Genomic DNA, 23310 nt, shown 5'->3' with positions numbered 1-23310 from the left:
TTTTAACTTTATGAGGACTCCTCCAAATTATGCATTCAAAGCAACTGTTCAATGGTCCTTCACTTGTTCCTTCCTATTAGAGCTCTGATAAAAGAGTGTTTGGTTCATGGATTCATCATGCACGCTGTTAACCCAATAATACCCTACCCACTGCCAACCCAAGATGCATGTATAATATAGGGATTTAAGAGGAAAAAAATATGTGAAGGTCCCAGAAGTAATATGATAAACCCTTGATCAATCAGTGTGCTACAGCTGGTCATCTTGTGTTTAGTATTTCCTTTGATGCTCATGTCACTGGCTATACCACCCCCCATCCCTCCTCATTCCTTGCCAATCTTCCATAGTCATCCAAGACCCTGACACCAGGCACTTTGGGAGATTCCTGTCTCCTCAATTCCTACCATTATCTTCAGTAACTTAAAGATCCTTATCGGGGCGCCTGGGTGGCGCAGTCGGTTAAGCGTCCGACTTCAGCCAGGTCACGATCTCACGGTCTGTGAGTTTGAGCCCCGCGTCAGGCTCTGGGCTGATGGCTCGGAGCCTGGAGCCTGTTTCCGATTCTGTGTCTCCCTCTCTCTCTGCCCCTCCCCTGTTCATGCTCTGCCTCTCTCTGTCCCAAAAATAAATTAAAAAAAAATTAAAAAAAAAAAAAAAAATAAAGATCCTTATAAATAAGTCATCAAAACTTGGCCTCAGAGTTCCTTGAGCTCAATGTTATAAAGTTCCTTCACTCCACATTAGCTACTCATATCCATGGCCACATCCCAGACTGTGTCACGCTGAGTTGCTCCAAGATCTCACAAGCGCCTATCTTTCTGAACCACTTGCCCATTATTCCTCATCTCTCTCAAGAGAGAGATTTCTTCCCCCAAGATTTCCTCACTCAAGATCTTCTACCAATATTCTACCACCCCAGTCCTCATCTTCCCCAACTCTCTCAGGTACCACTGTCTATCACTTCAATTATTCTCTTGTCCAGTACCCTCAATCCCCTTGCCCCTTGGTTCTCATTTCTACCCATTCCAGAAAATGCAAAACACAGCGGGTCAATCCAGACACTTGACTTCATCAGTTCTACATTCAGGCTGCTGCCATCTGCTGGAGAAGACCTCACAACTATGGAGGCTGCATTTCTACACAGTCTCATCCTAAACTCCACATGGTTTAGTCTACAGACAAAAAATTACTTTCTGGTTACAAATTTGAATCACACTGCACTGCATGCATGATTCTATACTGAAGTTATTTTATTTAAAAATATATTGTAGGGGCGCCTGGGTGGCTCAGTCGGTTGGGCGTCCGACTTCAGCTCAGGTCATGATCTCATGGTCCGTGAGTTCAAGCCGTTGGGCTCTGTGCTGTCAGTTCAGAGCCTGGAGCTTGCTTTGGATTCTGTGTGTGTGTGTCTCTCTCTCTGCTCCTCCCCCACTCACACTCTATCAAAAAATTAATAAATGGTAAAAAAAAAAATTTTTTAACATATATTGTAAAGATTGTCATTAATTCATTCTCTAAATAGATATACAGAGCATACAGCATTGGGTATACAATGGCAAATAAGATAAGGTCCTAACCTCAAGGAACTCACAGATGAGTATCTAGGCAAACAAAATACCCAGGGAGGGGGCACCTGGGTGGCTCAGTCAGTTGAGCATCTTTTCTCTTGACTCTGGCTCAGGTCATGAACTCAGGGTTTGTGAGTTCGAGCCCCACATCAGGCTCTATCTGCACTGATAGTGAAGTCTGCTTGGGATTCTCTCTCTCTCTCTCTCTCTCTCAAATAAATAAACATTTAAAAAGAACTTTTTTTTTTTTTTTTTTTTTTTTTAAATTTTTTTTTCAACATTTTTTATTTATTTTTGGGACAGAGAGAGACAGAGCATGAACGGGGGAGAGGCAGAGAGAGAGGGAGACACAGAATCGGAAACAGGCTCCAGGCTCCGAGCCATCAGCCCGGAGCCTGACGCGGGGCTCGAACTCACGGACCGCGAGATCGTGACCTGGCTGAAGTCGGACGCTTAACCGACTGCGCCACCCAGGCGCCCCTAAAAAGAACTTTTTTAAACACTGAGGGAGAAATGCTATAATACATGAGGTTGTAGGAACACTCAGGAGGAACACCTCATCCTCCTCTTTAGGGATGGGGAAAAGCTTCCCTATCTTAATTATGGACCAGAGGAGAAATTAGCATTAACCAAGTGAGTTAGGGGGTAGGAAAAACTATTCAGAGATCAGGAACAGCATTTGGGACAGGAAGTCAGCGAAGGTGTCCCACCAGGGTTGCTGACTGAGCTGAGCCTTGAGGATAAATAGGAGGCAGCCAGGTAGGATAAGGAAAGGAAGGACACTGCTGGTAAGAGGGTCACATACATGAAGACACAATGCAAAAGAACACAAGAAGCTAATCAGGGAGTACGGGGCTTAGAGCTTATAGAACGAATGAGGTCTGAAGAAACCGATTTAGGACTTACCAGCATGGAAACAGTGAAGGAAATAAAGAGATTGGATAAGATGGCTCAAAGTGGGGTACAGAATGACGAGAGAATGGGCAAGGAACAACCTTGAGGGTAATCAGATTTGAGGGACAGGCAGAGGAAAGGAATCCTGGGAGGGAGAGACTGAGAGGGTCTCCAGTAGCAAATGCTGTCCAGTGTGAGGCAGAACCTATTTCATGTCTGCATAGTGGTCTAACAGATGAATGTATGATTCTCTACTTAACCAAATCCCTACTGATGAACATTTAAGTTGTTTCCAATTACCCCTATTATAAATAAAGCTTCAGAGAACAGCGTAATCTTTCTGTATATGTCTGCATAATTAATTACAGTCCATTTCCAAAAATTTACTGATAGATGCTAACAAATAACTATTCTGGAAAAGTCATGACAGTTTCAGTGGCCAGCAGCTGTGGAGAACAGTATTCTATGCTCAAAGAAGAATCATGGTGTCTCATGGCTTAATTTGTTTTTCTTTTTTGGCTTACACTAACAGGTGTTCATTTGCATTTTTATAATATATATTCTATACTGTCTTTGCAAACTGCCTTTATTGGGTGGGGGGTTGGTTTGGCGTTTTTTTTGTTGTTTTGAGAGAGAGTGCATGAGCAGGGTAGAGGGGCAGAGAGAGAGAGAGAGAGAGAGAGAGAGAGAGAGAATCTCAAGCAGGCCCCTCACTCAGTGTAGAGCCCAACTCAGGGCTCAATCCCACGACCCTGGGATCATGACCTGAAACAAAATCAGGAGTCGGAAGCTCAACCGATTGAGCCACCCAGGAGGCCCTACACTGATTTTTTGACATCATCTGTATCTTAAATTAATGTTAATTTTATTTAGGTACTTGAATATGTTTCTAGCCCCTGTATTCTTCCTAATATAAAAATATGAATATTTTGTTCACCAGTTTAAAATCCTTCAGTGACTCCACAGAGACATCAAAATAAGATCCAAACTCCAAATTATAGGGCTGTTCACGATCTAGCCACTGCTTAGGTTTTTGCCTCATCTCTTGCTATTCTCCCTTGCTTTCTTTGTTCCCTAAGAGAACCATGTTCCCTAAAACTCAATATGCTACTCTACTAGCCCACAGTGTCCTTCTTCACCTTTATCCCACATCATTGTGGGTTAAAAAAAAATGTTTAAAAACGGGGGGGGGGGGGGGGGGTTGTTGCCTGGGTGGCTCAGTCGGTCAAGCATCTGACTTGGGCTCAGGTCATGATCTTGCAGTTCGTGAATTCGAGCCCCGCATTGGGCTCTGTGCTGACAGCTCTGAGCCTGGAGCCTGCTTCAGATTCTGTGTCTCCCTCCCTCTCTGCCCCTCCCCCACTCATGCTTACTCACTCGCTCGTGCTCTCTCTCTCAAAAATAAATATTAAAAAAAAAAAAAAAAACCACTTTACCTTAGTGTGACTGATACATTATATTGTTTTGGTAAATGGCTAATGAATTAATTAACTTTAATTTAATACTTAGTCTACTCTGCCAAATGACTTGCTAGGCACTAAAAATGACATAAAATAAAAACTCTCAGTTCCTACCTGAGTTTATTTATAATTTTGAGATGTGCTGACTTTTAAAAAGTCAAGTTAAATGGGGACCAATAGCCATGCAATGAGTTTCTTAAAGATCTGCAGGTATGAATTTGATGATAAAATAAGCTGTAATTATAAAATGCATAAAATAATAAAACATACACATGTGAAATACCAGACAGGGAAACCGATAGCAAGTCACCAAATACGGTGTCTTCCTCCAATTTAACCCCTCACTTAGCATCCATCTCACATCTCATGTCCATCTCTAGCGACAAAAATCAAACTGTCTAGACATTCATTCCATCAGTGTTTTTAAATACTTTGGATCCTCACTTGGAGAGCACCCAAATTTTTAAGTGACACAGTACTTTGACAGACAGCATGAGAGATCTTCTTACTTGGTACGTTTGTTCTGATCCAGCTTTCCTAGGGCCCCTGCTCAGTTTCAAACAAGCTTCGCTAAATATTGAAATATTGAAAGTTGCATCATCTTCTGAGAGATCATCTTCTAAAAGATAAGACGTGGACAGGTTGTATATCTTAGCAAAACATATCTTGGCTAAGTAACATTTGAAACTGACACCTTATAAAAGCCAACAGGGTGTTTAACAGCAAGGGTATCACATTTGGCTTCAAGTCCTGGCTCCACAACTTCTTAATTGCATGACCTTAGCTAAGTCACTTAAGCCCTCCAAACCTCAGTGTCCTTCTTTGTGAAATCCAGTAATCTGACTTGCTTTTTCTTACATCACAGGCTATTGAGAGAATCAGATGAAATAATTCATATTTAAAAATCCATGTAAACTAATAGGGGGCCCCTCATTGGCTCAGTCAGTTAAGCGTCTCACTCTTGATTTCAGCTCTGGTTATGATCTCACGGTCCATGAAAGATCAAACCTCATGTCGGGCTCTGTGCTGACAGGGAGGAGCCTACTTGGGATCCTCTCTCCCCTTCTCTATCTGCCCCTCTCCTGCTTGCTCTCTTTCTCTCTCAAAATAAATAAACAAACATTAAAAAAATTAATCAATGTAATCTAATAAAGCTGTGATACTTTTAGACAGTTGGATATCACTTGGATAGTCCATATGTAAAATGTCATGGAGGGAAATGTGTCAAAAGCTAGAAAGTCGGGGCGCCTGGGTGACTCAGTCGGTTAAGCGTCCGACTTCGGCTCAGGTCACGATCTCGCAGTCCGTGAGTTCGAGCCCCGCGTCGGGCTCTGGGCTGACGGCTCAGAGCCTGGAGCCTGCAGCCTGCTTCCGATTCTGTGTCTCCCTCTCTCTCTGCCCCTCCCCCATTCATGCTCTGTCTCTGTCTCAAAAATAAATTTTAAAAAAAACGTTAAAAAATTTTTAAAAAATTAAAAAAAAAAAGCTAGAAAGTCTGAGAATAAGGAAAAGATCAATAAAAGTCAAAGAGCATGGATTAGAACTCTCAGAGTGGGGGCTTCCTACCTAGAAGATGATCAGAAAGTAGATGGCCAAGCAAGATGTTTGCTTCATAGCAGGCAGTATTTCAAGAGCTACTCAGAGAACTAAGGCAGTAATATAATCAGAGAGCAGACTTATTTCAACTGCTGGTTTAAAAAAAAAAAAAAAAGTAATTTCATACCTCCTCCAGTCTAATTTATTCCTTCATTGTTCTAGTTTCTTCACGTGTCATTGAGAGTGAAGAAGTTTGTTACTAATGAGTAAAAAACTCACAGGGACACCTGAGTGGCTCAGTTGGTTGAGCATCTGACTCCTGATTTTGGCTCAGGTCATGATCCCAGAGTCATGGGATCAAGCCCCATGTCTGGCTCTGTGCTGAGTGTGGAGCCTGCTTAAGATTCCCTCTCTCCCCCTCTGCCCCTCTACCCCATTTATGTGTTCTCCCTCACTCTCTCAAAACAAAAAACAAAAACAAAAAAACACCTTACAGAATGTCTAGGAATACCATGGCTAATTTGCAAGGAAAAGCAAGTTTCCTAACAAGCCAGTACATTTTTGTCAAATGAGAAAAAATTTAAATGTCTATCAGAAAGAAGAGGCTTTTTATAACTACCTAGAAAACTACATTTCTCCCATGGGAGTCTCTGCTACCTAAGAAGTAATAATGACAACAAATTATTCAAAATCAAAATTGCCCACAGCATTTTAGATATCACTCACACATGCAACACAAGGCAATTAGCTGGGAGAAAATATTCTTAGCTATAATTGGAAAATGTAAAACTATGGTTATGAGAGACAATTCGAAGACCTATCTATCACTTGTTCTCCCCTTTATCTTCACAACTTTTTAGCTGTTATTTATTTTTTTCAAAAAGTTTATTTATTTTTAGAGAGCCAGAGTGCACAAGAGGGGGAGGGGCAGAGAGTGGGGTCGGGGGGAGAGAAGATTCGAAGCAGGCTCTGTGCCGGCAGCAGTATCTGATGCGGGGCTCAAACTCACAAACTGTGAGATCATGACCTGAGCTGAAGTTGGACGCTTAACCAACTGAGCCACCCAAACGCCCCTATTTATTTATTTATTTATTTTTGAGGAAGAGAGGGAGCTTGAGCAGGGGAAGGTCAGAGAAAGAGGGAGAGAGAGAATCCCAAGCAGGCTCCTCGCTGTCAGTGCACAGCCCGACACAGGGCTCAAACTCACAACCCATGATGAGATGATGACCTGAGCTCAAATCGAGAGTTGGACACTTAACCCACTGAGCCACCTAGGCTCAGATTTAAAGATTTTATAAGATCCTTTTAAAGATTTAATAAGGACATCATAAGCAAAAATTGCTACGTGTGTGCATGATTTTGAGGCACACCAAATACATGTCTGTAAGGACTACCACACACAGTATATGTCTGTTCACAAACGGAACATAAAATAGAAGTACTGCCTGCATAGTTCCCAGCTCAGTATGATTTCTCACTCACAGCCATCATAGTCTGAATTCAGGGGAAGATGGCAATGTGAACAAAGGCATCTGGCTCTCACTTCCCACCCCCAGTCCTGACAGAAGTGACTGAGAATAGTAAAAATGGGTCAAAATTTGCATCTGGGTTAGAAAGAAGGGTGGGTTGACATACACAAGGCATAAACATGAAGATGTTTCTGCTTAGCACTGTGCGGAAGAGACCAGATGAAAGGAAGATACCGAGAGCTACTATGTGCCTTTGCCATCAAGCAAAGGGGCATGGCCTCAAAGTGTTCAAGGAAGGAACTGGAGGAGAAACTGGTGCCCACAGAGGTAGGGGCTAGAAGTAAGGACAGCAACAGGACACATAAGTGATGGATGCTCCACTTGGAACAATTGAGCCTCGTAGTTCCTGATCCCATCTGAACATCAGAATGGCCCAGACACAGATCTGAGGTGTGAATACACATCTGTATTTTGTTTTAATTCACCAGGCAATGCTGACAGGCAGCCAGGGTAAAAAGTAATATATACTACTATTACAACTACTAGTAGTAGTAATAATAATAATAGTCCTTCCTTAGCATACTGGAGACCAGTGACATGGAACGACTTCTACACGGAGGCCCAGGGACCTGGAGGGCCCACCTGACAGAGAGCCTGTGTTGGCAGAAGGAGGGACTCAGTGCTCTCCTGCCTCCGTAGACCACAGCGTCACAATGAAGTCAGACAACGGACACTGTCCGAGAGCACCAGTTTCACTAATCAAGACAGCAAAGTGCTCAGAAATAAAGCTCAAGCCAGTGGGCTTTCTCACAGCTAGTTGTTTCCTGAAGGATGCTGGATTATCCAATCAGAAGCAAATCCTTCAAGATGAGATGTGACAAAAGCACACACTAACATCATCCAATAAAAAGCAAAATGAGAGAGAATGCCATCCATTTTATTATGAGGGAAATATCAGACCTAGATAAAACTTTTACTACTTATTGTAATAAAGTAACAAGATTACTTATTGTAATCTAGAAAAAAATAAGTAATCTAGAAATAATCTAGAAAATAATCTAGAAGTAATCTAGAAAAATAAGTAATCTAGAAAAAAAAAAAAAGCCTGTGAAACAATTCTACAAAGAGGCAAAGAATAAATATTCTTTGAAAAACAATTGGATTGCTTGGGTGGCTCAGTCAGTTAAGCATCTGACTCTTGATTTTAGCTCACTGATGATCTTGTAGTTCATGAGATCAAGCCCTGCATCAGGCTCTGCTTAGGATTCTCTCTCACTCTCTCTCTGCCCTTCTCCTCTTGCAGTTGCGCACGCTCTCTCTCTCTCTCTCTCTCAAAAATAAATAAATAAATATTTTAAAAATAAATAAAAGTTTAAAAATATTGAGCAAAGTAATAGTATAATTAGGCAACATCTGTTTTGTACCTTCAGTAAAAAAATTTTAAAGATAGATTAAAATGGGATAAAGGATGAGTTAATAAGAGAATGCAATAGCAGAAAGGAAATTGGTTGAGAGGCAAAAAGAAAAAGAAAACATGGCTGGCTCAGTCTGTAGGGCATGTGACTCTCGATCTAGGGACTCTCGATCTGGGGGGTTGTTGAGTTCAAGCCCCATGTTGGACCTAGACCTTACTTAAAAAAAAAAAAAAAAAAAAAAAAAAAAAAAAAGGAACTAGATGAGACAAGAAACAAAAGGAAATGCAAGTCCAACAACAGAATTTAAAGTGCATTAGAAATAGTGAAGGCCAAAAAAAAAAAAAAAAAAAATAAGAAAAGAAAAGAAAAAAGAAATAGTGAAGGCCAGGGTGCCTGGGTGGGTCAGTCAGCTTAGTGTCCGACTTTGGCTCAGGTCATGATCTCACGGTTGGTGAGTTCAAGCCCACATTAGGCTCTGAGCTGATGGGGGCCTGCTTGAGATTCTCCCTCTCTCCCTGCCCCCTGCTTGCACTCTCTCTGTCTTTCTCAAAAATAAGTAATAAATTAAAAAAAAAAAAAACTTTTAAAAAATAAACAAAGATACATGTTTAAAATGATTAAAAATAAGAAGCTGGCAGTAAAATGCTATATTAAGCCAATAACATAAGGGAAGCAAGAAGGGAAGGAAAAAAAGGAAGTACAGAATGCTAAATGCTTTATTCAGGAAGAAATTAACATTATTTCAGAACACTGGTAATCAGAAAAATATACATTCAAATAGGATTTTGTTTGTTTTTTAATGTACAACATAGAATAAAAACAAAATCTATACTCTCTGAATCACTGAAAAAGAAATTTATGTAGCAAAAAGATAGAAAACAATGGACATAGCAAAGCAACATAAAAAAGAAAAAAAAATTAAGATGACAGAAGAAGAAAATCGTATTACAAAGAACACTAAATGTAAATAAATTGCTTAACTTATCTACTTAAAACAAAACTCTTCTCAAGGTGCCTGGGTGGCTCAGCTAGTTAAGTGTCTGACTTCCGCTCAGGTCATGATCTCATGATTCGTGGGTTTGAGCCCTGCATCGGGCCCTCTGCTGTCAGTGCAGAGCCTGCTTCAGACTTCTGTCTCCCTCTCTGCCCTTCCCCTGCTCATGCTCTATCTCTTTCTCTCAAAATAAATATATAAACATTAAAAAAAATGTTTGTAAAGATTCAATTAAAAAAAAACAAAAAGCTTTTCTCAAGAAGGCTCACAGTATATGCTGCTTCCTAGAGTACATCTACAGCAATGTTATTCAGACAGCTTTTAAAAACAAAAGTGTTTAGAATATGGGAATGGAGAAACAAGTGAAGGGGATTAAGAGTACACTAATCATGTGAGCGCCTGGGTGGCTCAGTCAGTTAAGTGTCTGACTTTGGCTCAGGTCATGATCTCGTGGTTCACAAGGTTGAGCCCTGCACAGGGCTCTGTACTGACAGCTCAGAGCCTGGAGCCTGCTTCAGGTTCTGTGTCTCCCTCTCTCTTTGCCCCTCCTCTGTTTGCACTCGGTCTCTCTCTCTCTCTCTCTCTCAAAAAAAAAATAAAAACATTAAAATTTTTTTTTAAAAACAGTAATCATGATGAACACTGAGTCATGCATGGAACTTCTGAATCACTATATTGTACACCTGAAACTGATATAACACTAACTGATATAACATTAACTACACGAAAGTTAAAATTTTTCTTATTAAAAAGGAACAACAGTGAACAAAAACATATTACGCAAATAGATACACAAAGAAATCAAGAAAACCAATATTGTTATCAAACTATATTCCAAGGCAAAAAATATTATACAGGTTAAAGTAAGCCATTTATTACTAATGAAAGTTAGAATCTGCAATTAAGACATAAATATCAGAACATCAAAATGTGTGAAAGAAAACAATTAGGATTTCTGAGAGAAAGTGAGAAAAATGGCGATCCAAGTAACCAAAAACCAATAATACAACAAAAAATAGAAAATCTGAATAACTTTATTAATAAAGTTGACTGAAGACCAGATCTTACTCTACTCACAAGCAAACATTATCACAAAACTTTCCCAAATAATAAGCCCCAAGAAAATGTCAATAAGTCCCCCCCAAAAATACCAAAATGTAATAAAACTAGAAATTAACAACAAAGTTAAATGTTAAAAAAAAAAAAACAAAAAGAAAACCTGCCACTTGTATAATTCACTTATAATTAATCCTTCAGTCAATGGGAAAATCAAAATAGCAATTATGTAATGCTTTGAAAGTAAACATAAAGAGAACATATATTAACACACTCATAAACATTTCTTCAATCAAAGAGAAAATCAATCAAAGAGAAAATCAGAATCACAATTATATCATGCCTAGAAAGTAAGGATAAAGAGAATATGTATCAGTGTCTAAGGAATTCTACCAATGCTCAAGTTCAGAAGCATTAAAGACTTTTATGCTCAGGAAAAAATGGAAATATGTTGAATTATACATTCAGTGGAAGAATTTCTTAATAGAACAATATATAACCAACTTAAGAGAATCAAGGAGAAAGAAATAATAAAACTAAGGGGAGAAATTAATGACATAGAAAAAGAAAAACACTTAAAAAACCAAGAGTTTATTCTTCAGGGAAAGGAACAGTAATAAAACAAACAACTCAAGCTAAGCTAATCAATTTTTGAGAGAAAACCCAAATTAGGAATCAAAATAACCTGGGGTTATATAACCTGTAACCCCAGAGGAATTGTCAGTAAATATTCCACATGACATTCCACTGATATACTTAAAATCTCAACCATACTCTTTTAGGAAAATACAAATAATGAAAATTGACTGAAGGGGGCGCTGGGGAGGCTCAGTCAGTTACATGTCCGAGTCTTGATTTCAACTCAGGTCATGATTTCATGGTTCAGTTCATGAGTTCGAGCCCTGAGTCAGGCTCTGTGCTGACAATATGAAGAATACTTGGGATTCTCTATCTCCCTCTCTCTCTGCCCCTCCCTACTCGTTGGCACTCTCTGTCTCTCTCTCAAAAATAAATAGGGGCACCTGGGTGGCTCAGTCAGTTAAGCATCTCTTGATTTCAGCTAAGGTCATGATCTCATGGTTCATGGGTTCAAGCCCCACCTCAGGCTTTGCACTGACAGCATGCAGAGCCTGTTTGGAATTCTCTCTCTTCTCTCTCTCTGCCCCTCTCCCTGCTTTCACATGAGCTTCTTCTCTCTCTCTCTCTCTCAAAATAAATAAACTGAAAAAAAAAATTTTTTAATAAAAAACTAAACTTTTTTAAAAATTAAAAAAAAATTGAAGAAATTATAGGAAACATAAACAGATTTTTTAAAAAAGTCATAGCAGAAATTAACAAAGTTATCAAAGAATTATCTCCCAAAAGGGATAAAACCTAACGATCTCAAGAGAAAATGTGTCCAACTTTAGAGGAAGGCAAAATTCCAAAGTGATACAAACTTTTCTAGAGCATAAAAAATATGGAAGAGGGGCGCCTGGGTGGCGCAGTCGGTTAAGCGTCCGACTTCAGCCAGGTCACGATCTCGCGGTCCGTGAGTTCGAGCCCCGCGTCAGGCTCTGGGCTGATGGCTCAGAGCCTGGAGCCTGTTTCCGATTCTGTGTCTCCCTCTCTCTCTGCCCCTCCCCCGTTCATGCTATGTCTCTCTCTGTCCCAAAAATAAATAAAAAACGTTGGAAAAAAAAAATTAAAAAAAAAAAAAAAAAATATGGAAGACTTCCCAATTCATTTTAAGAGAACTAGCATGAAGCTTATAATGAGATCAGATCACCAAATGTGCAGGATCTAAAGGAAGAGAATGGCAAATCTTTACAACAGTGTATATATGAACAGAAAAGATAAAACTTAAGTAATATTGAGTAAATGTAGAAATGTACTTTTTCCCAGTTGGGATGCCTCCATATAACCTAATTCTCACTAGATTAACTTGCAAATTTAACCCAATTCCACTTAAAATTTCAGGCAGAGGAAAGAGATCTGGAGACATTTAAATACTCAGCCATGGTCACCAAACTCTTCAATGCAGAGTTAAAATGCAAACCACGTCTGTCTGACCCTACAGACCATCTTTTTCTTGGAGAGAAATTACCGTGTAGAGGTAACTGGGTATTAGTAAAAACAGCTGACACTGAACAGCAAGCTGTCATTTTGACTAAATAATGACACATGAGTTTGAAGTCTTTTCAATAAGACCTATAGAAAAACTAAAACTATAAAACAACAAAACGTCAGTAAATACATATCTATCAATAATTACTTTGATTGTAAATGGACTAAATGCTCCAATCGATAGACATAGGGTGAGAGAAGAGATTAAAAAACAATACCCATCTATATGCTGCCTACAAGAGACTCATTTCAGATGTATAGACACCTGCAGATTGAGAGCAAGGGGGTGGAGAAACATCTATCACGCAAATAGACGTCAAAAGAAAGCTGAAGTAGCAATACTTAAAATGGAAAAAGACTTTAAAACAAAGACTGTAAAAAGAGACAAAGAAGGACACTTTGTAATAATAAAGGGGACAATCCTACAAGACAATAGATCAATTGTAAGTATTTATGCACCCAACATGAAAGCACTCAATACATAAACCAGTTAATAACAAACATAAAGGAACTAATCAACAGTAGTACAATAATAGGAGGGGACTTTAACACCCCACTTACATCAATGAACAGATCGTTCATACAGAAAATCAACAAGGAAAAAGCGGCTTTGAATGATATATTGGAACAGATGGATTTAACAGATATATTCAGAATATTCCATCCTAAAACAGCAGAATACACATTCTTTGCAAGTGCACATGGAACATTCTCCAGAACAGACCATATAACAGTCCACAAAACAAGTCTCAACAAATGACAGAAGCTGTACCATGCATCTTTTCTGACCACAGCGCTATGAAATGAGAAATCAACCACAAAAAACAAATTTGGAAAGGGTACAAATACATGGAGGTTAAGTAACATGCTACTAAACAATGAATGGGTCCACCAAGAAATCAAACAAAAATTACATGGAAATAAATAAAAATGAAAACATAATGACCCAAAATCTTTGGGGTGCAGGAAAACAATTCTAAGAGGCAAGATTATAATAATACAGTCCTACCTCAAGAAGCAAGAAAAATCTCACATAAACAACCTAAGTCCTAAAGGTGCTAGAAAAAGAGCAACAAACAAAACCTAAACCCAGAAGGAAGTAATAAAGATTAGAGTAGAAGAAGTAAATGACATAGAAACCAAAAAACAATAGAACAGAACAATGAAAGCTGGTTCTTTGTAAAGATCAACAAAATTGATAAACCTACAGCCAGACCCTTCCCCCCACCAAAAAAAAAAGAGAGAGAAAGAGAGAGAGGACTCAAATAAACAAAACCACAAATGAGAGAAGAAATAACAACCAACACCAGAGAAATAAAAACTCTTGTAAGAGAATGTTAGGAAAACTATATGTCAATAAACTGGACAACCTAGAAGAAATGGATACATTCCTAGAAACATATAATCTACCAAAACTGAAACAGGAATAAATAGAAAATTTGAACAGACCAATAACCAGCCAAGAAATTAAATCAGTAATCAAAAAACTCCCAACAAACAAAAGTCCAGGACCAGATGGCTTCACAGGTGAATTCTACTAAACATTTAAAGAAGAGTCAATACCCATTCCTCTCAAACTATTCCAAAAAATAGAAAAGGGAGGAAAAGTTCCAAATTCATTCTATTAGGCCAGTATCATCTTGAAACCAAAGCCAGATAAAGACACCACAAAAGAAAGAGAACTACAGGTAAATATCTCTGATGAACATGGATGCAAAAACCCTCAAGAAAATACTAGCAAAATGAATTGAGCAATGCATTAAAAAAAATCATTCACCACAAACAAGTGGGATTTATTCCTGGGATGCAAAAGTGGCTCAATATTCACAAATCAATCAACATGATACATCACATCAATAAGAGAATGTATAAGAACCATATGATCATTTCAATAGATGCAGAAAAAGTATTTGACAAAGTACAACATCTACTCATGATAAAAAAAACCCACAGCAAAGTAGGTTTAGAGGGAACATACCTCAACATGAAGGCCATGTGTGAAAAACCCACAGCTAACATCATCCTTAATGGGGAAACACTGAGAGCTTTTCCCCTAATGTCAAGAACAGAATAAGGATGTTCACTCTCAACACTTTTATTCAACATAATACTTAAAGTCCTAGCCACAACAATCAGACAACAAAAAGAAATAAAAGGCATCCAAATTGGTAACAAAGAAGTAAAACTTTCACTATTTACAGATGACATGATACTACATATAGAAAACCCTAAAAACTCCACCAAAAAACTACTAGAACTGATAAATTCAGCAAAGTCACAGGATACAAAATCAACATACAGAAATCTTTTGCACCAATAATGAAGCAGCAGAAAGACAAATCAAGAAAACAATCATATTTACAATTCCATCAAAAACAATAAAATGCCGGGGCGCCTGGGTGGCGCAGTCGGTTAAGCGTCCGACTTCAGCCAGGTCACGATCTCGCGGTCCGTGAGTTCGAGCCCCGCATCAGGCTCTGGGCCGATGGCTCGGAGCCTGGAGCCTGTTTCCGATTCTGTGTCTCCCTCTCTCTCTGCCCCTCCCCGGTTCATGCTCTGTCTCTCTCTGTCCCAAAAATAAATAAAAAACGTTGGGAAAAAAAAAAATTTAAAAAAAAAAAAAACAAAACAAAACAATAAAATGCCTAGGACTAAACATAACCAAAGAGGTGAAAGAAAACTATAAAACCCTGATGAAAAAAAATTGATGATAACACAAATAAATGGAAAGACATTCCATGGTCATGGATTGAAGGAACAAATATTGTAGGGTGCCTGGGTGATGCAGTCAAACATCAACTTTTGATTTCAACTCAGGTCATGATTTCATGGTTCATGGGATTGAGCCCCACGTCGGGCTTTGAGCTGACAGCACAGAGCCTGCTTGAGATTCTCTCCCTCTCTCTCTGCCCATCCGCTGGCTCGTGCTTGCTCTCTCTCTCTCTCTCAAACCAAATAAACTTAGAAAAAGAACAAACATTGTTAAAATGTCTGTACTACCCAAGGCAATCTACAGATTTAATGTAACCTCTATCAAAATACCAACAGCATTTTTTACAGAATTAGAACAAAGAATTCTAAAATTTGTATGGAACCAGAAGAGACCTCAAATAGCCAAAGAAATCTTGAAAAAGAAATACAAAACTGGAGGCATCATGATTCCAGACTCCAAGTTTTATTACAAAGCTGTAGTGATCAAAACACTATGGTACTGGCACAAAAACAGGCAAATAGATCAATGGAACAGAACAGAAAACTCAGAAATAAATCCGTAATTATATGGTTAATTAATCTTGGGCAAAGCAGGAAACAATATGCAGTGGGCAAAATCTATTCAACAAATGGTGTTGGGAAAACTGGACAGCAACAAGCAAAAGAATGAAACTGGACCACTCTCTTTCAACATTCACAAAAATAAACTCAAAATGGATTAAAGACCTAAATGTGAGACTTGGGGCGCCTGGGTGGCTCAGTCGGTTAAGTGTCTGACTTCGGGCATGATCTCATGGTCCATGAGTTCGAGCCCCGCGTCAGGCTCTGTGCTGACAGCTCAGAGCCTGGAGCCTGTTTCGGATTCTGTGTCTCCCTCTCTGACCCTCCCCTGTTCATGCTCTGTCTCTCACTGTCTCAAAAATAAATAAAAACATTTTTAAAAGTTTTTTTTAAATAAATAAATGTGAGACCTGAAACCACAAAAATCCTGTAAGAAAGCACAGTCAGTAATTTCTCTGACATCGACCATAGCAACATTTTTCTAGATATGTCTCCTAAGGCAAGGAAAACAAAAACAAAATAAACTGGGACTACATCAAAATGAAAATCTCTGCAGAGTAAAGCAAACAATCAACCAAACTAAAAGGCAACCAACGGAATGGGAGAAATATCTACAAATGCCATACCAATAAAAAGTATTCAAAATATATAAAAAACTGATACAACTCAATACCCAAAGAACAAATAACCCAATTAATTTAAAAAGGGGCAGAAGACATTAACAGACATTTCTCCAAAGAAGACATACAGATGGCCAACAGATAGATGAAAAGATGCTCAACATCACTCATCGCCAGGGAAATACAAATCAAAACCGCAATGACATATGACCTCACACCTGTCAGAATGGCTAATATCAACAAAACAAGAAACAACAAGTGTTACTGAGGATGTGGAGAAAAAGGAACCCTCATGCACTGTTGGTAGGAATGCAAACTGGTGAAGCCACTGTGGAAAACAGTATGGAGGTTCCTCAAAAAGTGAAACACTGAACTACCCCTATGGCCCAGTAATCACATCATTGGGTATTTTATCCCAAAAATACAAAAACACCAATTCAAAGGGATACATGCAACCCTATGTTTATCACAACATTATTTACAATACCAAGACATGGAAGCAGCCCAAGTATCTGTTGACTGATGAATGGATAAAGATGTGGCATGCGTACATGCACACACACACACACACACACACACACACACACACACACACACACAGAGGAATATTATTCAACCATAAAAAAGAATGAAATCTTGCCACTTGCAATGACATGGATGGAGCTAGAGAGTATAATGCTAAGTAAAATAAATCAGAAAAACACAAATACTATATGATCTCACTCATCTGTAGAATTTAAGAAACAAAACAAATGACAAAAGGAAAGAGAGAGAGAAACCAAGAAACAGACTCCTAAGTATAGGGAACAAACTGACGGTTACCAGAGAGGAGGGAGGTGATGAAACAGGTGAAGGGTATTAAGAGTATACTTATGGGGCACCTGGGTGGCTCAGTGGGTTAAGTATCCGACTTCGGCTCAGGTCATGAGTTTGAGCCCCACAGAGTCGGGCTCTGTGCTGACAACTCAGAGCCTGGAGCCTGCTTCAGATTCTGTGTCTCCCTCTCTCTGACCCTCCCCCATTCATGCTCTGTCTCTCTCTGTCTCAAAAATAAATAAACATTAAAAAAAATTTTTTAAAAACCTTTAAAAAAAGAAGAGTACACTTATCGTGGAATGCACTTATTGTTGGTTAAGTGGCTGACTTCGGCTCAGGTCATGATTTCATGGTTCGTGAGTTCAAGACCCACATCAGCTCACTGCTGTCATTGCAGAGGCTCACTGCTGTCAGTGAAGAGCCTGCTTTGGATCCTCTGTCCCTCTCTCTGCCCCTTCCCCCCTCAAAAAAAATAAATAAAACATTAAAAAAAAGAATACATTTATCGTGATGAGCACTGAGTAATGTAGAAAATTGCTGAATCACTATATCTTACACCTGAAACTCATGTAACACTGTATGTTAACTGTACTGTATTAAAATTTAAAACTTATAAAAAAGAGAAGAAGACATACTACCTTTTAAATGTTTATTTTTGAGAAAGAAGTGGGGGAGGGGCAGAGTGAGAAAGGGGCAGAGGATCTGAAGCAGGCTCTGTGCCGACAGTAGACAGCCTGATGCGGGGCTCAAACTCACAACCTGAGCCAAAATTGGATGTGAGAAATATGCCCCAATAAGACCTATTCCTACTAAACCCACAGCAGTTTATCATTAATTTTGAATAAGATACTCTAGTTATATTAATTCTACAACATCTTTCCCTACATATTATTTGCTTAGAAAGAAATATTTTGGGTTTTTTATATATAAGTACCTTAGGAATCTAATCTGTGTAATTTCATATTTGGCTTTCTATTGTTAAGATCAGCAGACTATTCGATTATTTCTGCCAAATCCATGTCACTTCCCAGTTCCTGGTGGTAGTAATACCCGAAGGCTGAGGTACATTTTAAGTAGGACATCAAACAGCTAGTTGAGAACCACCTCCACTCACCCAAAATAATAAATGACACTAATGGCTTCTTGAGATTTGCTTATAAGGTATTTAATCAGTCCTGACACCCCATAACCAAAATTACGAAAAAAAAATTTATTATAATTGTCACAATATTGTTGTAAAAATCATGTGATAACTATGTGCAGTGAGGTTTATTACTACTTTTTGAAACTCCTTCCTGTCCACTTCTCTTCTCACTTAATATCTCCCTTCCTGCATCTTAGGGCTGCCTCTTCCCTATCCACTCACTCACTGTCAACTTGATTCCCACCCCTCACCGGTCCTGGGATCAGTTTCCTACCTAGATGGAAAGCTGCTAGGTCACCCTCTCTGGCTCCTCCTCTCTCATAGCCAAGAGTAAGAAATGACCTTGCCCTTTCCGACCAAAGATAAGCCACATGGCTACTCTCTAGTTCCTTGGATAATTGGGAATTGGCTGCACCGTCACCAAATATTCTCCTCTTTTAAATGTCTCATTACTTTCCATTTCAACCAGGAACCCAGCTGTGAAACAATACATCAGCGCATCAGTAAGATAGGAATCTCTCTTACTAGACCTGCGCTGGTTCTGACCCCTGGAGTAACCGCATCCTCCTGGCTACAGATCTCAGAAAATAGGTGGGAACTCTCATGCCCAGTTGATTCTGAAGTACACTTCCCCACATCCTGTGCTTAACGTTTCCTAGGAGGCAATGAGACTTCACCTCTACCTACCAGCTGTCTGGAACCCAATGATGGTGGGCACGGAGCGTGTGGGCAGGGCGGTGAAGATGCTCACGGTGTAGTTGGTGCCTGGGTACAGATCTAGGCACACTTCGGGGGTCCTGCTGTCTGTGGTCAAGTTGACGGTCTCCTCATGAACTGATTCCACAGGGTGCAACCGTTGTCCTTTTATGTGTATCTTTGGGAGAGAGAAAGAAAAAAGAACCCACCATGACTCCAGTTAAAACAATAGAGAGGGGCGCCTGGGTGGCTCTGTTGGTTAAGCATCGACTTCGGCTCAGGTCATGATCTCACGGTTCGTGAGTCCGAGCCCCACATCAGGCTCTGTGCTGACAGCTCAGAGCCTGGAGCCTACTTGGGATTTTGTGTCTCCCTCTCTCTTTGCCCCTCCCCCACTCACAGTCTTGGTCCCTCTCTCTCTCAAAAACAAATAAACATTTAAAAAATTAAAGAAATAAAAAAACAACTGAGAGAGACACTTTGTGGGGCCGGATCCCATCCCCCTACTACACTGCGCACCCAGGGGAGATGAATAGGTTAAGTTTCTGCTATCAGGTATCTGATGATGAAGTCTCACCCTAAGAAGTGACATAAAATGACATGAATGACCAGCCATCAAGGAGGCAGGCACAACCTGAGAGCCACTCTCTGCATCCTGTCACCCAGTCAGCAGATGCTTCCAGGCCCCCTCTGGAGGAGTGAAATACAAGTGCTTGGAAACAAGCGATAGTGATGATGCCAAATATAAATATATCCCCCACACGTATACTCCGTCGAATGACAAATATATTAAACACAGAATGTAAAATAAAATACACCAGACTATGTTAAAAATTCTGATCACTTTTTAAAAGGACCATCAGACAATTAGATTGAGAAGGCCTTAGTGCTCGCTTCGGCAGAACATATACTAGATTGAGAAGACCTTAGAGCAGGAAGTCCCTCCAAGTCACGTTCCTGTCGCATACTATTTCTGCCCTGTCAAGAAAACGTTGATCATTTTACTTACCACATAGATAATCTTGGAGACTGTTCTTCCTGGGTTTATTTGCCACCTCACACAGCTGTTATTAAACACTGATACATCATTAACTTCTGCAATTATTTCTAAAACAGAAAAAGAGAGTCCACTCACAAAATGCATCAATGGGCTTTGGAAAAATCCCAATGGCAATCATGATGGACGTAGTTTATCTGTGCAGCTGACAACTCGGCATATCACCATTCATGCTCTGATTCAGAAGCCAAATCAGGCAATTCGAGCTGCCCCAGGCCAATCACCCAATTCATCTTCATCAAAGATGAGCCTGGCCCCTTACCTGACTTGGAGGAAAAGAAAAGACAGATAGCCACTTGAGTGTGGGTAAGAATTCCAACCTGTGATTGGCCTGGCAGGCCACTGGATGCCACTGGCGTTCCACTCATGTGGGATGGAGAGGCCCAGAGCTGAGCCCTGAATCTTCCCTGCAGCCACGTAGGTAAGATCTGTTTCTGGCTTCCCCATCTGACGTGGCTGACACAATGCTCTTATTTCCAGGTCACTGCTGTTCCCAACAAGGAAATGACATGCATCACCACACACACAGCCATTCTTCAGCAGCAGTGTGGGGTAAACTACATAAATTCCCGAAAAGGCCCCTGGATAATTCTGGGGCTCCTCTAACTGAAGCTATTTAATTCTGATCTATCAGAAAGCCACAGATTTCTTCAAGTTGTTCTGCTTGAATATTGTGTGTATTTCATGTAATAAATTTGGCAGTGTGGGAAACCATATGAGGGCATTGGTTCTGAGGTAACACAGTTTCCAAGGGATTGTACTGGCTCTCTTTCCTCCCCTGCTTTACTCACCTTACCCCACTCCTGCTTCCCAGGGTGTCATTCCCCCTTGTGTAATAAATATAAGCCCTGTGCCACAGGCTCTGTTTTCTGGAAAACCCAAGATAAGACTCCCATCGAGAAGGGTGAGAAAGGGGCACCTGGGTAGCTCAGGGGGTTAAGTGTCCGACTTCAGCTTTGGTCATGATATGGCCATTTGTGGGTTCAAGCCCTGCATCGGGCTCTGTGCTGACAGCTTGGAGCCTGGAGCCTGCTTCAGATTCTGTGTCTCCCTCTCTCTCTTCCCCTCCCCTGCTTGACTCTGTCTCTCTCTCTCTCTCTCAAAAATGAATGAACATGAAGAAGGAGGAGGAGGAGGAGGAGGAGAATGATTACAAGAAGGGTGAGAAAGAGAATTCCCCATCTCAGAAGATGCCTCCCCTCATCTCATCCCCTGTCTCTCCCTTCTTAGCCTCCAACATGGGAAAGAGAGCCTGACCTGTACCTTGGGTACCTGTAGGATTGACTCATTTCCCCTGTACTCACAACCAATGCCACCATCAGACTGTGATCTATGGATGATCTCTTTGCCAAAGAAGATTTTACATCTTTACTAAATCACCCCATCAGCAGCATTACTGGGTCTCGGGTAAACCCAGGTCAGCCATCAGTAAGTGAGAATAAACACAGGCAGAGAGAGGAAAACAGGCAAATTTCTGGTGAGACACCAGAGGATCACCTATGGCTGTCTAAAGCATTCCTGGGTCTCTACATCAATGCTTTTCCCAGAGCACAGATAAAATGAAATCAAAGAAATATTCCAGTTGTGGACATGAGTACCCTAAGAGATGTAAAGATTCTATCTGTTTGCCGCCCTGAGGAGCATGAAGATGACATTGGTGCCAGTCTTTCATTAGCATGAACAAGCCCCAAATACTCCGGGACCCTTCCCTCCCCATCACCCTTCAAAGTCCCTGGAGCCCTGGACTCCCCTGCTCACTCACACATCACTCTGATACCGACTCACCACCTGGTCCAGAAAGAAAAGGAAACATCCCACCCCTCACCTTGTCTCTGACTGCCAGTGAGGAAAATGTTCTTCTCACTCAGGACCCCCCTGCTATCCAAGCAGAGATTAGAAAGGAGACATGAAAGTTTCCTTCCTTGTCCTTCCCTTCTGCTCATTCACTATGACAACAGCAAATGACATCTCAAAATTGCCATCTGCCTCCTGCCTGTGCCATGCTCTCTTGCACGGATGGACCGAGATCTGATTACGGGGATGTCAGATATTTCATCCCAAGGGGCCGTTTAACAAAACATGCTTGCTTTTCCCTCCAGGTGTCACCAGGTGGAAAGACCTCTTTATAAACACATCAGGTATTAAACATCCACATTAATGCTGCCTTTTTAAAAGAGATGCCCTCATTCTAACAGTACTGATAACTGAAAACATTTCTGGAAGTTCTCTTTGGAACTGGCTCCAGGGTTCTTTATTCACCATTCACTGAATGATGAATCCTCCCATGCCAGACACTGGGCTGTGACAATGATCAGAACATATCAGAACATTCCCTCGGGAATGTGTGGTCTAACGGAGGGAGCAGACATAGAAGCAGGTAAGTACAACTCAATAAATCTTAGAACAAAGTTACACACAAGTACCACAGGGTAGAGAGAAAGGAGCCACCCACTGTCACTGGAAGACCTGGGGAAGCTGGCTTTGTGGAGGGCATGACCTTAAGGGACGAATGGCTAAAGAGGGGGAAAGACACCCAAGCAGAGCAAACCTAACGCAGGTCTGGAGCTACAGGAGGGTGTGACATATTCACGGTGTTGAGTGACAGAGAAGCGTAGGGCACTGAGAAGGGCGAATGACAGGAAATGAGGCTGTGGACGTAGACAGAACAGACTGGGCTCGATCCTGCCCGCCAGACTAAGTGCAGACTTACTCTCGTAAGCAAAAGCAGGAAAATAATGGAACTTTTTTTTTTTTTTAGAAAGATGATTCTGGTATTTGTTGAAGTAGACACCGGAGTAGAACTGGAGGTTGTAAGAACAGGATACTCTTTACTCAGCACTTACAATATGGCAAACACTGATAGATCTTTAAAGACTAGATCTCATCTTGGGGCACCTGGGTGGCTCAGTTGGTTAAGTGTCTAGCTTCAGCTCAGGTCATAATCTCACAGTTTGTGAGTTTGAGCCCCGCATCCAGCTCTGTGCGGATGGTGCAAAGCCTCTTTAGGATTCTATCTCTCCTCTCTGCCCCTCCCTGCCTTATTCTCTCTCTCGCTCTCAAAAATAAATAAACTTACAAAAAAAAGATCTCATTTTAACAGCACTCATAAGAAGCAACAGTGAACACTTATTGAGTAATTACTATGGGTCTGACAGTATGTATAGTACTTTAAAAGTGTCATTTATTTCATTTTCAAAATAACCCCA

General features: G+C 40.4%; 1 protein-coding gene across 29 annotated transcripts in view; it reads right to left on the bottom strand.

The window, feature by feature from the left end:
• SUSD1 (sushi domain containing 1) overlaps positions 1 to 23310 on the bottom strand; it is a 305056-nt gene that overhangs the window by 217387 nt on the left and 64359 nt on the right. For 28 of the 29 annotated variants that reach the window (XR_009251485.1, XR_009251480.1, XR_009251484.1 and 25 more), the window contains 3 exons: positions 20057 to 20154; positions 19039 to 19225; positions 4432 to 4541 (listed from right to left, as the gene is read on the bottom strand). Coding sequence is in view for 19 of the 29 variants with exons in the window: in XM_058694526.1 (XP_058550509.1) it covers positions 4432 to 4541; positions 19039 to 19225; positions 20057 to 20154 (395 nt within the window). In the remaining 10 variants the exon portion in view is untranslated. The remainder of the gene's footprint in view (positions 1 to 4431; positions 4542 to 19038; positions 19226 to 20056; positions 20155 to 23310) is intronic. The other variant, XM_058694534.1, reaches the window with a different exon arrangement.

The sequence above is a fragment of the Neofelis nebulosa genome, chromosome 12, assembly GCF_028018385.1.
Source record: "Neofelis nebulosa isolate mNeoNeb1 chromosome 12, mNeoNeb1.pri, whole genome shotgun sequence".
NCBI classification, from domain to species: Eukaryota; Metazoa; Chordata; class Mammalia; order Carnivora; family Felidae; genus Neofelis; species Neofelis nebulosa.
This window is presented reverse-complemented; position numbering and strand designations above follow the sequence as displayed.